The 15227-nt window shown below is 39.6% G+C and overlaps 1 protein-coding gene and 1 long non-coding RNA gene across 2 annotated transcripts in view; one reads left to right on the forward strand and one right to left on the reverse strand.

The window, feature by feature from the left end:
• Positions 1-5349, forward strand: part of LOC134359769 (uncharacterized) — a 118925-nt gene extending 113576 nt beyond the window's left edge. The window contains exons 4-5 of the long non-coding RNA XR_010021201.1: positions 4600-4787; positions 4896-5349. This is a non-coding gene — a long non-coding RNA (uncharacterized LOC134359769). The remainder of the gene's footprint in view (positions 1-4599; positions 4788-4895) is intronic.
• LOC134359768 (nuclear receptor subfamily 6 group A member 1) overlaps positions 1-14869 on the reverse strand; it is a 328226-nt gene extending 313357 nt beyond the window's left edge. The window contains exon 1 of the mRNA XM_063073379.1: positions 14692-14869. Within this exon, the coding sequence (XP_062929449.1) occupies positions 14692-14758 (67 nt within the window). The 5' untranslated portion in view covers positions 14759-14869. The remainder of the gene's footprint in view (positions 1-14691) is intronic.
• Between the last annotated feature and the right edge of the window lie 358 nt (positions 14870-15227).

Raw genomic sequence — 15227 nt, forward strand, 5'->3', positions numbered from 1 at the left:
AGATTGATGGAGTCATCCTCCCCAAACCCAAATCTACTTCTGGTTAACTTCCTTTCAAACACTAACAGAAGAGCAATTAATTTGTTAATCGTTTCTTGGATGTTAATGACAAATTCTGCAGCTGCATTGGTCTAGTCAGTTGATCTGATTGTTAACTGAATATCCCCACAATCCAAATTTCAACATACCATCAGTCCTTACACCCAACACTGTCTTCAGTTTTGAAGTCTTGAGTACATCATAGTAGAAGTCTGCCCAAACCTGACTCAACTATGGCCAATCTGAATCCAATCTGGTTGATTCTTTATTATTTATCCCCGCCCTCCCCATTTACAACCATTCAAAAAGCGTTTACATAATGTAATGCTTAGACACTGGTACCAACTCAGGTATCATCTGCAACCACTACAGATGACCACTGCATTAGGACCATTTGGGTTACAAGGAATTCAGTAATCATTGCCCAAGAATCCAAGATTCAGAATAAAATTTGCTCTTTTGGTTTGAGTGCCTGTGTGTGTGCTTCTGTGTAAATAAACAGAACATGCAAAAGCAACAAAAATTATGTTTAGTCACTCAATACTGCAGGGCAATAAAATTTAGTTTGACATCACCGTGTTGATTGGGTGGGGAGTCACAACGAAACCCCTTTTTTGCTACAACCTTGCCAGTGGGAGGTCATGTGAAAAGGTGAAAAGATACGCAGCTCTGCCAGACTCTTCATATGCAAGGCATTTTCTCAGAAGTGCTGCACTGCAAGGAGACAGAGTGGCCATGGCCATCGCCTTAGAGTAATCTCTCAGCCTTTACTGCATGTTCACCACCACCACAAATTAACCCACTATCTCACTGAACTTGTCCTAGTTTTCTCCAATGAATCACGATCCTCAAGTCCCACTCTTTCCATGATATCTCTACTTCTGTATGGGGTGTCAGGGAGGGGTAGCACCTCTGGTGGGGGAACATGTCGCGTCCTTTTAAGGGCAGTTAGTCCACCTTTGGTCCCCACCTGGCACTCAGCTCTCACCTGTGGCTCCCCGTAGCTGTTTGCATGCGACAGCGGCCACACCCCGGGCAACAGCTTCGACAAGCCGGCTAAACCAGGTGAGGGTAGCCGACGGGTCTCAAACCCTCGGTGAGATAGGGAGTTGTCTATCCCAGCATGTGAAGACAGACTCCGGCGGATTGAGCGGACAAGACCTATGGAAGGTTCAACGGTCAAGAAGGCGGTCTCTGCAAGCGTCATGGAACGTGTAGAGCAGGACAAGACACAGAAGACATCCCGGTCATCCACTGCGCCTAGTCCCATCTCCAGCCGTCTAGACTCTGTCTTGCCACTGGATCCAGATGGGAATTGGGAAGAGAGAGTGAGGCTGACGCTCTGCAACTCTCCCTCACTTAAATCCAAATCACGCGCTAGTCTTGACACCATCATAATGGTGTCGAGGTCCTCATCGACGTCAACGATGGACGAACAACAACACTTCTGAAATCAATTCCTAATCCACGAGTCTTGAGCATGAGAGAAAATGCCTTGCAGACAAAGAGAACAAGGCTGCACTCAGACGTCTGTTTATATGTCCTCAGACTGGGAAGGGGATGGCAAAGGATGGACTCAACCATGACTGTCGATCCATTGACAAAATGGCTTAATACAAGAGAAAAACATTCTGCAGGAGCACATCTCTACTTATAACATGGGATTCAATAGGGGTACGTGTGTTTATATAAATGCAAACTACAAGACTGGACCTACCTACATTACCTTGAATATTACATTCTATCACCAGTTCCTAGTCAAACTAACAATGCTTGGGGAAAAAAACACTCCAAAACTAAAAGCAAAATATTCCACTAGTCTGAAATGAGAACAGAAATTCTCAACACCTTTGGCTTATTCCAAGTTATGGTAAAATCCCTTGTCAATTCCCAGTAAGCTAGAATTATTGCCTGGCTATGACACAGTGGAAGATTTGAAATCAATGCTTACAAAACATGCCACAACGTCCTGTCACTGACAAGACGACCAATTTGAAACAGATGCCTTAAAATGAGCTTCCCGAGTCAAGCAACGATGCGTCTCCAGTCTCTTGCCAAATAATGCATCCTGTCACTGAGAACCAAACTTGAAATCAACACCTAAAAAATCATGCTCCTTGGCCCATTCACTCTCTGGCCAAATGTTCGTCTGTCACTTACTGACACTAAGTAAATTTGTCCTGTATAGAGTACTGGCTGACCAATGCACCATAGTTTCAGCAGAATATGCCCGCAACCCCAACACACGTAGTTGGATTCTTTTGAGTTTGGCCTCAGCACATGCTAATGTTAATTCCCTTGCAACACTTAAGTAATACCACTTAACCGATTAGTTTCTTTATAAATCTCCTTCCTACAATGTGCTCTATACTTATTGCATATTTACTGTGAAACAGTTCCATGCACATGATATCATTAGGAAAGCTGCAAAAATGCACCACTTAAAACTGGTGCAAAAATGCTTGTCTTTGTAAGGGAAGCTCTTTGCTTCATCTGCTTACATACTAATTAAGGCTGCCAACCAATATATCTGAGCCATTAGCCATACCGAAGCAGTTGATGAAACTGCCTCCATTTTTCTATGTGCAAATCTGCTTTGGGCAGTAAATTCCATCAAACCTAGCAAAGATAGATGTGGTGCAGTAGCACAAGCTATACCTCAAAACTTAAGCACTGGATTAAGACATTACATTCATCTGTGCTCAGCATAAATCAGCATAACCTTGTCGCTTGTTTAGATTTACAAATAATAATCAATTACAAAATTAACTGGCAATTTCTTTCTATCAACTACTGTTAAAATAAATGCCAGGAGTGTGGTACATATCTCAAATTGTTCAAGTCACAGGTCTGAAGGGGAATAAATAAGAACCAGCTCAAAGGATAGAAGTGGTTAAGAATCTAAGTGCATTTTATCATTATATGGGTAAAATGGGCAAAGAAGATAGGGTGGGGTATGGAGATAGTATTTTTAAAGAGGATTTTTAAGGTGCAGGAAGAGTATCTTATTTCCATGTTAGTATATCTATGCTGTACTGACTGACCTGTTGTACATACTATTTATTACATATTACTATAAATTGCACATTTAGATGGAAATGTAATGTAAAGATTTTTACTCATGTATGTGATGGATGTAAGTAATAAAGTCAATTCAATTCGATAAAAGGTACAAGTACCAATGAGCAAAGGTTCAATAACTGAAGCAGCAACTTCCGCATAGCACTGACAGGAAAGTGAAGACTATAATCCATACTCAGAAGAGCAGGACTAGCTAGAAACTATTCTCAAATGAAGGGGTAAAACTTGCATATCTAAAAACGAAGATCTTGAAGTGACTGCAATTAGGGATAGAACAGATCTTAGACTGGAAAATCAGGTAATGTCGTTCTGGATTAAAACAAATATTAAAGAAAATAACAACAGGAGAATTGATCATTCAAAATTCACAACTCAATTCTAAATGCCTATTTGTTGGGAGCAACAACTACATGCATGGTGGCTGAAAAGATAGAGACAACCTACATTTAAAAACTATGGTTATCTACACAGTTTAAATATAAAAACTCTAATCAATCATATTATTGCATACAACAAGGAAAGTGACTCCACTATTAGAGACATCTCAGTTTCAGTTGCAAAAATACCAAAAGACCTGCATTAACAGCTCTCAATACATGACAACAAACCACTAACCTTGCAACCATACAAAGACAAATTAAAATACATGGCTTCTGCTTTGCTAGGCTTGCTCAAAGAAAATGCTGGTAGAACTTAGCATTTAGATACCATCTGATGTGCGAAATTGTACTGCATAGTTAAGTATTAGCAACTATAAATATATTTAGAGAGTGTAAACATTCCTAATATATTCCATGACAGGCAAACTGCAGGTTAAAGAAAAGGTAAATTCTTCAACATATTTGGCAAAGTTTATTACTACTTCAATGAATATTTGAGATAACATAAAAAGTGACCTGGAGGTCTGAAGGATCAAAGCAATACCACAGAGCCTGAGATGAGCAGAATTCCCTAAACAGTGGCTAGCGCCAGCTGAAACAGATTCTGACCCTGCTCTTATGTAAATTACTGTGAATTAGACTAGATTTCGCAAGCAAAATCTTTCTCATCTGAACAAAGCTGTTTATCAACAGGATAAACATTTAAACTTTCATTCAAAGAAGTGTACATGAGATGAGTTTCCATTTTGTTACTGAAATAACTAAACACTATAACAAGTCAAAAAAATCAAATTATCAAAGAAACTCAAGTAACCCTTACAAATAATATTTTACAGTGCATTACTTAACTGACATAATCAGATAATGCAAATTATTTGTTAAGAGTATGATTGCAATCTGGATAGTGTAGAACACCTTAGAGAGCAAGTTGAATTATGAAAACCATGAATACATTTTTTTTTAAAAAGAAAGAAATTAATAGGGTATTTAAACTTGATTGTACCAATACACTCGCTGTAAATTACAAATTTTCATGGTGATGTTGTAGGATTTGAAAATTTTAGATATGAGTAATTGTGATTGTTTCCTTTGGTTCTAGGAAGCACTGGGACAGATTTAAATGGACTTACATAAAACTCTGAAGCATCAAAATATAAAGTAGGAAGGATCAATTTCCATCAGTTTAAGGGTCAAAAGACCAGAAGGCAGACTTAGTGTACAAGAATAGAAAATGCTGGAAATACTCAGGTCAGGCTGCACCTGTGAGAAAAACAGTCAACATTTCAGGTAGGCTATCCTTTATAGCAGTGATATAACCAGACCTACTAAATATTTACAGAACCTTCTGCTTTAGATGTCTGGCATCTGCATTTTTTATTTTTGATTTTCTCATAGATTTCTAAGAACTGGTAGAAGAATTGGATGGATGGTAGCAAGCGGGATGAGGACATTAAAGATTTCTTTCCCAGCAAGCTATACAGAGGTCCAACAGCAATACCGGTAATAATAAAACAGCCTGTGTAATGAAAAGCATATTTCTGATCTATGTCTTAATTTAAAAGTGAACTAGTGCACATTTCAATCACAGAATAATATTCCAAATTGTATATTTCATTTGTCAAATCATTTATATTGAACATACCAAATTGTTTTGCTACTGCAAATAGATAAGCTCAAGTGTAAGAATGAAGATCATGAGAAAGCAAGTGAATGAATAAATTAACATAATTCTGGAAAAATAAAATCTGCTGCTAGTCAGATTTCTGGCATTCATAGCAAGAGGATTCGAGTACAGGAGCAGGGAGGTACTACTGCAGTTGTACAAGGCCTTGGTGAGACCACACCTGGAGTATTGTATGCAGTTTTGGTCCCCTAATCTGAGGAAAGACATCCTTGCCATAGAGGGAGTACAAAGAAGGTTCACCAGATTGATTCCTGGGATGGCAGGACTTTCATATGATGAAAGACTGGATCGACTAGGCTTATACTCGTTGGAATTTAGATGATTGAGGGGGGATCTTATTGAAACGTATAAAATCCTAAAGGGATTGGACAGGCTAGATGCAGGAAGATTGTTCCCGATGTTGGGGAAGTCCAGAACGAGGGGTCACAGTTTGAGGATACAGGGGAAGCCTTTTAGGACCGAGATTAGGAAAAACTTCTTCACACACAGAGTGGTGAATCTGTGGAATTCTCTGCCACAGGAAACAGTTGAGGCCAGTTCATTGGCTATATTTAAGAGGGAGTTAGATATGGCCCTTGTGGCTAAAGGGATCAGGGGGTATGGGGGGGGGGAAGGCTGGCACAGGGTTCTGAGTTGGATGATCAGCCATGATCGTACTGAATGACGCTGCAGGCTCGAAGGGCCGAATGGCCTACTCCTGCACCTATTTTCTGTGTTTCTATGTTAGTAAAAGGATCAACTTGCCCAGTATTAACAGCATTATTAATATCCTCTTCCTTCCATCATTGCCTATATTGTCACAGCTCCGTTAGGAACACTGACAACATGCTCAGGGAAAAGGCTGCATTTACATAATGCCAGTGAACATCCTAGCAAACAGAAGCTACTCACCAGCAACTTTGTTTTGCTCACCCCATACAGATTAGAGGCAAAAGGGCTATCTATACATTAAGAAAAACAGGCTGTCATATTCGATAGTCACATTACGTAAAATCTCACTCGCTAATTGTCAGCTTCCTCATTTGCTAAGGATTGATAACTTTTTCTATTTGGCCAGCACAACCTCAATATTTCTGTAAGAATATTAGGCAACTAAATTATGTTGCTTGGCAGCCTTAAACTATAACTCAAGCACCTGGTGAATCACAGTGCAAACTGGGTCTTACCTCAGACTAATTTCAGGTGATTTTTACACCCAAATAGCTTGCTGAGTGCATACTGATTCACAGTACAAAGAAGAAATGAAAAATATGCATACAAGTACCTTAAGCATAGACTTCAATAATATTCACAATTTATACGTATAACCATTAAGTTTACACAATTAACTTAATCTAAATCACCAGAGCTAGCCCCCATTAATCTCAGCAATCTCTACTATTGCTACATCCAAAGTCAGAAATGTAAACAAGATTTTTAATTCATTCACAGGGTGCACATGATCACAATGATCAAAGTTATCAATATCGTAGTTATCATATAGCTGCAAGTACACTTTTTCTGCTTTGACATCAGGCATACCATTATTTACAAAGTAATAAAGATCCTACTAACCCAACTTTGGAACTTTATCACTACTACCAACTTCAGTCATCAAAGGGAAACTTGGCTTACCACCAACTTACAAAACTACTCAAATCAAAACAACATCTCATTTGTTTACGTAGTCTCCAACCTGATGGCATGAACATTGATTTCTCCTTCCGATAATTTTTTTTATCCCTTACTTTCCCTCTTCTATTGCCCATCTGGCCTCTCACCTCTTCTCATCTTCATCCTTTATCTCCAGCCACAAGACCATAAGACACAGCAAACAGAATTAGGCCATTCAGCCCATCGAGTCTGCTCTGCCATTCCATCATAGCTGATCCCAGATCCCACTCAACCCCATACACCTGCCTTCTCGCCATATCCTTTGATGCCCAGACCAATCAGGAAATGATCAACTTCTGTCTTAAAACTTGGCCTCCACCACAGTCTATGGCAGAGCACTCCATAGATTTAGTACTTTCTGGTTTAAAAAAAAATTCTCCCAGTGAGAGTCTGTGCCCTTCATCTCTGGATACCCCCATCATAGGAAACATCCTCTCCACATCCACCCGATCTAATCCTTTCAAAATTGCGTAGGTTTCAATGAGATCCCCTTCCCCCCCCCCACATTATTCTAAATTCCAGTGTACAGGCCCAAAGCTGCCAAATACTCATGTGTTAACCATTTCATATGTGAAATCATTCTCATGAACTTCCTTTGGACTCTCTCCAATGACAACACATCCATTCTGGGATATGGGGCCCAAAACTGTTGACAATACTACAAATGTGGCCTGACTAGTGTCTTATGAAAGCTCAGCATTATTTCCTTGTTTTTATATTCAATTACCCTTGAAATAAATACTAACATTCATTTGCCTTCTTTACCACAGACTCAAACTGTAAATTAACCTCCTTGCACGAGGGCTCCTAAGTCCCTCTGCACCTCTGATGTTTGAACGTTTTCCCCAATTAGAAAATAGTCTGCACTATTGTTCCCTTTACCAAAATGCATTATCATACATTTCCCAGTATTCCATCTTCCACTTTTTAGCCCATTCTTCCAACTTGTCTATATTCTACTGCAATCGCATTGCTTCCTCTGCACCACCTACCCCTCCACCTATCTTCGTGTCATCCACAAACTTTGCCACAAAGCCATCAATTCCATTATCCAAATCATTGACAAACTATGTGAAAAGCAGTGGTCCCAATACTGACCCGAGGAACACCACTAGATGACAACCAGAAAAGGCCCCTTTTATTCCCACTCACTGCTTCCTGCCCATCAGCCATTCCGCTATCCATGCCAGAATCTTTCCTGTAACACCATAGGATTTCATCTTGTTAAGCAGTCTCATGTGTGGCACCTTATCAAACGCCTTCTGAAAATCCCAGTAAATGACATCCACGGCCTCTCCTTTGTCCACCCTACTTGTTACTTCCTCTAACAGATTTGTCAGACAAAATTTCCCTTTACAGAAACCATACTGGATTTGACTTATTTTATTATTAGTCTCCAAATACCTCGAAACCTCATCCTTAATAATAGATTCCAACACTTTCTCAACCACTGAGGTTAGGCTAACCAGCCTATAATTTCCTTTCTTTTCCCTACCTTCCTTCTTAAAGAGTGGAGTGACATTTGCAATTTTCCAGTCCTCCGGGACTGTGCCAGAATCAAGTGATTCTTGAAGGATCATGACCAATATATCTTATGTCTTCAGCAACCTCTCTCAGGATTCTGAGATGCAGTCCATCTGGTCCATACGAGTTATCCACCTTAGGACCTTTGAGCCTGCCAGCACTTTTTCCCTTTGTAATAACAATGGCACTCCCTCCTGCTCCCTGACACTCACGGACCTCTGGCACACAGCTATTGTCTTCCACAGTGAAGACATGCAAAGTACCCATTAAGTTCATCTACCATTTCTTTGTCCCCCAGTGCTAACTCACCAGCAACATTTTCCAGTTGGCCAATATCAACTCTCACCTCCCTTTTAATCTTTATATAACTGCAAAAAAATTTGGTATCCTGCTTTATATTATTGGCTTAGTCTGCCCTTGTAATTCAACTTTATCCTTCCTACAGCCTTTTTAGTTGCCTTTTGTTGGGACTTTAAAAGCTTCCCAATCATCCAACTTCCCACTCACTTTTGTGCCCTTCCCACTTCCCTTATGTGCCCTTTCCTTGGCTTTTATGCCCTTCCCTTGTCAGCCGCGGTTGCCTACCCCTGCCATTTGAGAATTTCTTCCTCTGTGGGACATATCTATCCTGTGCCTTCTGAACTATTTCCAGAAACTTCAGCCAACTCTGCTCCACTGTCATCCCCACCAGTATCCTCCTCCAATCCACCTGGTCAAGCTCCTCCCTCATGCCTCTGTAATTCCCTTTATTCCATTGCGGTACTGATACACATGAGTTATGCTTTGCCCTCTCAAACTGCAGTATGAATTCAATCATATTATGATCACTGCCTCCTAATGGTTCCTTTACATTAAGCTTCCTAACAAGATCTGGGTTATTACACCATACCCAATTGAAGAAACCCTTCCCCAAGTAGGCTCAAGCACAAGCTGCTCTAAAAAGCCATTTCATAGGCATTCAACAAATTCCATATCTGACACCAACCTGATTTTCCCAATACCCTTGCATATTGAAGTCCCCCATTACAATTTTTGTCATTACCCTTATTACATGCCTTTTCCAGCTCCCTTTGCAATCTTAACCCCAAATCTTAGCTACTATTTGAAGGCCTATATATGAATTCCATAATGTTTTTATTACCCTTGCAACTTCTCAACTCCACCCACAAAGATTCAACATCCTCTGACCCTATGTCACCTCTTTCTAAAGATGTAATTCCATCCCTTACCAACAGAGCCACACCACTGCCTATGCCTTCCTGCCTGTCCTTTTGATACAAAGTATATCCTTTGATGTTAAGCTCCCAACTATGGCTCAGTGATGCCCACAATGTCATACTGACCAACCTTTAATTGTGCCTTATTCTGAATCCACCTTATTCCGAATGCTACGCACATTTAAATACAGCACCTTCAGTCCTGCATTCTTTGCCCTTTTGAATTTTCCCTGTGGTACAATTTAGTTCTTTGCTCTGTCTGCATTTGTACCCAATAATTGGCTTGTCCTTCCTTGCTTTCACGTTACACCCATCATCTACTTGTAAACCTGCTGGCTCATCCTCAGCTCTATCATACTGGTTCCCATCTCCCCGCCATATTAGTTTAAACCACTCATCTACAACCTTATTCTATCCCTATCCTCACTGTCGCATGGCACAGGCAGCAAACCCGACACTATTAACCTTGTCATCCTGCTTCTCAACTTCCTTCCTAACTCCCTATATTCTTTTTTCAGGACCTCCTCTCTTTATCTTCCTATGTTGTTGGTACCAATATGTACCAACACTTCAAGCTGCTCACCCTCCCTTTTCAGGATATTATGGCTGCATCCAGAAACATCTTCGACCCTGGCACCTGGGAAGCAAACTACCATCCGTATTTCCTTTTTGCGTCCACAGAACCACCTCTCCGTCCCCCGAACTATAGAGTCTCCTATTACTGCTGCCATCCTCTACAATTCCCTACCCTTCTGAGCCACAAAGACAGACTCAGTGCCAAAGGCACAGCTGCCGTTGCTTACCCCCGGTATGTCGTCTCTCCAAACAGTACTCAAAATGGAGTATTTATTGTTGCGGGGGATAGCCACAGGAGTGCTCTCCACTATCTGACATTCTCCCTTCCCTCTACTGACTGTCACTCATTTATCTGTCTACTGTAGCCTTTATCATTTACCAAAGCCCTTTACCTTTCCTATCCACCTGCCCTCACCTATCACCTTCTAGCTAGTCCTCCTTCCCCTCCCCCACCTTTTTATTCTGGCATCCTCCCTCTTCCTTTCCGGTTCTGAAGAAGAGACTTGGCCTGAAACATTGTCTGTTCATTCATTTTCATATTTGTTGCCTGATCTACCTCCAACATTTTGTGTTCAAACCAAAAGATTTCAGTGGAAAACACTAGACAAAAATTACTAACACGTACAGAATAAGACAAATATTCTGAAAACAAACTAAATGCATTACTTTTAATATGCAGAAAATATTTAAAAGCTAAACCAAACTTGAATTTAAGAGAAGTTTGGATAGGTACCTAGATGAGAGGTGTAGAAGGCTATAGTCGAGGTGCAGGTAGATGGGACAAGACAGAAGGCCAGCACAGACCATAGGAAGGAAGGCCTATTCCTGTGCTGTAGTGCTCCTAGACTGAACAATGTATCAAATCAAATTCCAATGAAAGACTGATGGAAAAAAAATACATGATGCCGCTTTCCAATTATCACATACCTGGATGTTTTGATTTTTAGCAAAATATGGGAATTCACACACAATTCCCAGACAACTCAACCTATACATGGCTCTTGCCTTTTGGCTTTAAATAAGGCTGAAATTGGGAATTATTTCCTTAACCAACAAATATGATAGTTTACCCCAAGCATCTTTTTGGAAATATAAAATCAATTTTGATCCACTGGTGGTTATCATTTAACTTGTAAAAAGGTATTTATTAAACAAAACAATTAACAAATACAGCTAGGTTAATCTAAATGGTTTGATTGCAATGTGAGCAAATAAATCTTATTTCACAAAATAAATCACAATGTTTAGACAAACAAGCAGGAGCTAATAAAGCCATTGGGGGGGTGATGTTTTTAAATGTAGTAATGATAAAAGATTCAAGGGAATTTTTGGTTTAGTACCCTAAAACAAAGGAGAAAACATACTTCTAGGCATCACAAAAAGAAAAACTGAACACTACTGATTCCAGTGAAAGTTAAGAATACATTGCTGCGAAGTACTAATGGACAATTTTTAAATTTCATTATCACAACCACATTATGAAGTAAGACAACTTATGTTGACCCTCATTCTGGCAAGAACATTTTGTAAAAATTAGTTTTGCAGTAGTTAACTGTTACTTTGAAGCAAACAATTCTAGAAGCAAAGGAAGACTCACAAGAATGTCTTCCAGTACAATAAAAATCACATTGTAGCTTGTACTGATTACTATACACAAGGTACACTCTCATTATGTCTTATATGGTACACAATTAAAAATACTTCTCAAAAACTGTCATTGTCCTATCAGCAACTATAAAACCACTGGTCTGCAATGCAATAATAAAACTTTGTTCTAATTCTTTCATTTGGAATACAATCACATTTCTCTGTTTTAAACTTTCAGTCTTCCACATGGAATCAAGAATATTATGCTAATCAACCACCTACTGATCTACATGTAATTCAATCACAAATAACAAGCTAAAACAGACTGCCCCTATGCAGGGGTGAAAAGAATCCACTCATCACATCACCTCATTTCCATCTATTTAGTTCTGCAAACATATTTTTTGGTGTGTGGATAGCAACATTCCAACAGGCCAAAGCATCTTCTAAAATATCACACTTCAAACTGAAAGCACACGCCTCAACCCAGAATGTTAGGCATTTCACCATGTACTGAAAGTTATACTGCTCACTACTGTATGTACTATTTGATCTAATATATTAGATCAAGTTTGATCTGATATATTTGATCTAATCACAACTTTATTTTCTAAATATTATGCAAAAGATTGCACAAAGTAATCAAGTCATAAAGCTACTGGGGCAATGAATCACAACATACCCCACCACCTCAATCTAAAAGGCAGGCAATGAAAAAAATAACATCTTGCTATCGAGATCCAATAGATAGTATTTATATGTAATGACTTATTAAATAAATCTTCCAAGATCAAATGAATTTCATGATCAAATTTAACTCTCAAGATTACTTCAGAACACTGGGGGAAAAAAATTGATTCAAAACTTATCTCCCATCTTCATATTCTTCCTGGCAGGTTTTACAAGCAAACAAAACAGTTGTTTTAAGATGCAGGTACTATACCATTAACCATGCAATTATATTATTCTATAATACAACCTTAAGCCAATGTTGAATTATTCAAAGCAAGCAGACAGAGCACCATTTACACGATATATACATCCCCTTCCCAACCAGAGCACCATGACATTAAAAACCTCCATCCACGAATATTTAAAACCATTGGGAAGCCAGTCATTCAAACATTTGGGATTTAGTGAAGTAACCTCAAATTCAGAACACGTTAACTTTCAAAGCCTGTGTACCCATAAACAGCTGATGGCCTGACAACAGACATTGCCATGATTATGTCACAATGCTTACAAATGTGTTTGAAAATTTCTATAATAAGATTTTCTACAGAATTTCCATATTTTCTCAATTAGGGTCTTAGCCATGCTCTGGCCTTCTACTGCACCAGAGCTCAGATCGCTGAATACACTAATAGTCTGGCTTCGTGTTGGGCATTATAGTGTTTGATGAACTTCCATTGTTACATAACTACTACCTTAAGTACAGTAAGATAAAACCCTTTTTCACTGCAATACAAAAATAACAAAACTGCTTAAATGCTTATTTTAACATATTATTCTTTGAACATTGAAAGCTACCTGATCTACAAAAACTGTGTGCAAGACAAAAATTTGCAACCAAACTAGCTTATAAGCAACACTAAACACGTTAAGATTCCCATAAGATGCACAGTTAAAGATGCATATATATCAGTTAAAATCTTACTTTCAGTAAAAATCAGAAATCTTATCACAAACATATCACATTATGTGCACCACAAAATGAAAAATGTTTCTGTTACAGGGAAAATAAATACTTCCAAGTCCAAATGCATGTTTAACATGTTAAACAGTGTAATATGAAGTGAAGTGTGCAGATATTATAAAACATCCACTTGCAAATTTGAGAAATTAATTTGCAATGCTTCAACAAATGTAAATGTTATTCCAATTTCTGTACACCAGTGCAAAGGCTGGCATTTAAATAAAAACTTTATAAATTACAAAATGTATAATACTAAATACAAGTGCATGCAAACAGATTGTTAAAGTAGAATATCTAGCTGCAAATCAAAACTAAAGGCAACTGAAGGAAATGGGAACACTGCAAAAAGGCAACTCATTTAAATTTGATAGCTGGCATGTACAGCAACAAAATGCGTTATATGCCCTACTTTGCTATTTATATGATCATGGCTCACAGTGTAAACTTAGCTCATTCTGTTTTATACTCCATGTCAACTTCAACAAAGGAAATAATTGCTCCATCCTTTAAGTAAGATGCGACTGAAATTTAAACGTACAAGTTACGCAATGTGGGACTTCTCTAACATTTTACTCTTTAAAAGTCTCTTTTTCACACAACCCACCAGCACCAAATCACCCCACAGAGAAGGGAGAGAGGGGAAAAAGTACTTAATACATTAAATGCGGTATTTGAATAAATGCAAAACAAATATTGCATTAATCCCACTTTGGTTCTGGGGCTAATTTTAACGAAGAATCCGCCTAAAAGCATTGTATTTGCAAACCACTACTCCGGTAAGCAGAATGCAACGTTTTATGATGTGATGCTATTTTGATTGATGGTGTTTTCTATTCTTTTTATACATCCTTTGTAATTCGGCGGTGTCCTTATTATGCCTTCTCCTAATTGCTCCAGGGCGCTCTCAAGTTCAAAAGTTCACGTTTTACGACCTTACAAAGACTCATCACTACAGAGAAACACATTGCAAATAAATGTCCCACAGCTGCAGTTTGTCACTAAAATAAGCTGAAAATGGGCTTTATTCGCCCACCCCCGCCCTCGCCTTAAATTCTCTCACTTCCAAATGCCCATTTTTCAAGGAACTGAGGAAGGCAGCACAATAAACCCGGTGTATTCCGGGCCCGCAGCCCCGATGACTTGTGGAAACCTGAGGTAAACAGTAAATAAAATATAAATCTGAGGGGAAAGAGCGCCTGCCGCTGACCCCACCACCCGTTCCTGTTCAGAATAAAAACCACCGCGTTGACTTACTGCTGAGGGGCTTTAGACCGCTTTTCTCTTCATATTCGTAGCCATTGGTTCTTTTCTCGATCTCCATCTTCTGGGTGTCGCGCCCTGGCCGGGAGCTCAGCGCCCGCCGCCCATCGCCGTTACCTGTCAGCTCACACGGCGCCCGCTCGCGCACCGCGATCACGCCCGGCCGGGCTGCAACCACTCGGCGCACCCCACCCCCCCAGAGCCTCTCCAAGCGAGCATGCGCGCAGCCGAACCCTCGCCCGCCCCCAGTCCCACGATGCTGCGCATGTGCCCTGTGAAAGGAGCCGGCGCCGGAGTCGGACCCGTCTAGCGCGCCTGCGTACTCTTTAAAAAAAATCATGGCACCGTATTTCTAAATCAGATATAATTCAAGATAATTCCAACTTTAATATCTCAGTTCTTTTTTTATTAAAGTCCTTCTGGAAGCAACATAATTCCAACTTCAGCAACTCAAACTTCTTTTCTTGACAGTCTTGACAGGCTTTGAGGTAGAAAATGAGAGAAGAGGCCAAGAGGTGTAATAGGCTATA

This window comes from Mobula hypostoma, chromosome 21 (genome assembly GCF_963921235.1).
Source record: "Mobula hypostoma chromosome 21, sMobHyp1.1, whole genome shotgun sequence".
Taxonomy (NCBI): domain Eukaryota; kingdom Metazoa; phylum Chordata; class Chondrichthyes; order Myliobatiformes; family Myliobatidae; genus Mobula; species Mobula hypostoma.